Genomic DNA, 2,511 nt, shown 5'->3' on the forward strand with positions numbered 1-2,511 from the left:
TGAAGTTATCATCAAAAACTTACATTCTACAGTTACTGAGAGTGTGAACAAACTATGCCAAAACTACAGCCAAGTTTCTCACTGACAAAGCAGCTGCTAATGTTGTATACACAAGGAAAGGGCTGCTACATGACTACTTTGTACTGTGATGTTAGCATTGGAATGGTTAAAGAGGGGTTAAACTGCTCTAACAGCAGTGCAGCCGGCTGATTAGCACCTTGGACAGGAATGACTTTCATTGAGAGCTGTGAGATTTTTGGACAGATGTAAAACAAAGTGTGACCTGATTTCTGAAAATTTTACATACCGGGAGATCAGAGATCTCTGACAGGCTTAACAATGATGATGATGATATCGACAGCGCGGCAGTATCGGAGCTTGACCGGTCCATGGTTTCATCAGGTGTTCCTGTGTCTGACGACAGGACTTCTTTGTTGATGGGCGGCTGGGGAAAACATGGGATTAAGGAGAATTAGAAAATCTGCAAGAATCTTGAAGTTGAGCTGTTTGGAGGGTGATAGAGACTTAAGTCATGTTTGGTACAACATTCCTGCTACAGCAACACCTTGTACCAAGCTAATTTCACCCTCACAGATGAAGAGAAGAAACAGTGATGTACTCACGGTGGTGTTCTCCCCCTTCTCTCCATCGTTCTTCCTGCTCCTCTCCCTCACTTCTGCGCTAGACATTCTGGAGTGGCTGAAAAAGTGTCACCAAAGGTTTAACTAGATGTACAGTCAAGCCTGTTTATTCTCAAATATAACTTAAGTTCGCAATCCAAGAAAAAATTGGGCATAGGTTCCTCGCTCTGGCCCCTAACCAGGGGGCCACGGGCCATACGGCGTTTATCGACACAACAAGTTCAAAAATTGCAACATTACATCCATTATACAGTCAAGTGTTCTATTCCTATCTACACTATGACATTCTATCCTCCTCACATAGCAAATATTGTCTTGATCTATTTAGGATTCAAGTCCACAAAAGAGACCATAAAGTGGGTAATTCTTCTGTCAATCTGTTCAAATTTTCTCCATACAAGGTTGATTTATCCATGCTAAAAACAACCTTAACTACAGAAACGGGGAGCGAGAATCATCATTATTATTAATTAACAGGATAGACCTACCTTTGTTCCAACATTACTTACATTGGTCACTTCAAAAGCAAATCGACGCCGATTAGGAAATATTAATACCCAATTAGACATAACATAAACAAAATATAAAATCATGTTGCTGTAAATGTGAAATTTGACTGTTCACTTTGTAACTAGTTGACTATTAAAAGGTTAAGAATACATTGTTTTGCTCCACGGCAACGCCCCCCTCCCACCCTACACCAAAATAAAAACAACAAAACAAGTAAAAAGTGCCGTTTCTAACGGTCCAAAATATAACCAGAATTTCATAACAGGGATTTGCTTTCTCACTTAACAATCACACGTGTTTTCTAGTTTTTCTTGTGACTGAAATAAATCAAAATTGTACGGTGAAATTTTTTAAACTTGTTCTATTACTAAGGGCATGGTAACCATATCCCATCAACTTCTGTTGACATTTTGTTACATCAGTAAAGCAATAAAAACATCTTTTCACTTAAGCGCAAACGTTTACAAGGTGTTAAGTGGTTATGTACTTAATTCCACCCTGAATCGAGATGTTTTGCGCTCATTTATGACCGTTGGTATGTTAAAAACGGCACAATTAAACACAAGAATCGCGCAACAAAGTTGAGATGTTCCCTGCATATAGTTAACGTTACGAAAAATCCCAATTTTGGTCCAGCCATGCACACCCCGCAAATTTCCCTCAAAATTTCAAACCAAACGTTTCCAAACATCATAACACTCCCGGTGTTACTTCTACAACATATCATCATGAACTCTGTGTGGTTGTTTCCCGTTTTATCACTAATTATTCACAGAAAAAAATGTAAAAGTTTGGAGCTCACCTTTGAAGGCGTCCGCTTCTGCTGACTCAAATATGTCTTCCGTGGTGTTGCATCGAACACCGTCCCCATAGCAACGCAGCTGAGGACGGGCAGAACGTGGGAGGAATGATCTTGAGTTTGTGTCGCCAAATTTGACAATAACACCGCAGATTTGTTCGTTGATTGTGCAAAACCGACAGAATTTCACTCCTCTTCATTGCACAACATCGTAAAAATGACTACTGTTTCAAAGTTGTCGCTATTCGAAAATATTAGCACATAATTTGCTTCGTTGCCAAGGTCAATTCCCCCAACATTCCTGCTCACCCATTTGCGGATGGATACAAAGAAGGCAACCAAGTTGCAAGGTGTTCACTACCGCTGTACATGTTGATTTCGCAACTCTTGTGTTAGATTTAACGCAATTTAGCGGGCCTCACTATATGTCATCATCTCACAATGATTTCTTTACCTGTTTCTTTTCTGATATTCACTTTTCTGTTACCTTTTTCTTCGGCCTACTTTGCGACGGTGGATGAATACGAAGTCTAAAAACGACTTTGTTAGGCCGTTTTGGAT

General features: G+C 39.9%; 1 protein-coding gene across 1 annotated transcript in view; it reads right to left on the reverse strand.

The window, feature by feature from the left end:
- Positions 1 to 1,283: 1,283 nt before the first annotated feature.
- Positions 1,284 to 2,511, reverse strand: part of LOC109464329 (estradiol 17-beta-dehydrogenase 2-like) — a 5,191-nt gene continuing 3,963 nt past the window's right edge. The window contains exon 4 of the mRNA XM_019761277.1: positions 1,284 to 1,336. Coding sequence (XP_019616836.1) covers positions 1,284 to 1,336 — 53 coding nt within the window. The remainder of the gene's footprint in view (positions 1,337 to 2,511) is intronic.

The sequence above is a fragment of the Branchiostoma belcheri genome, unplaced genomic scaffold, assembly GCF_001625305.1.
Source record: "Branchiostoma belcheri isolate BF01 breed outbred unplaced genomic scaffold, Haploidv18h27 scaffold137, whole genome shotgun sequence".
NCBI classification, from domain to species: Eukaryota; Metazoa; Chordata; class Leptocardii; order Amphioxiformes; family Branchiostomatidae; genus Branchiostoma; species Branchiostoma belcheri.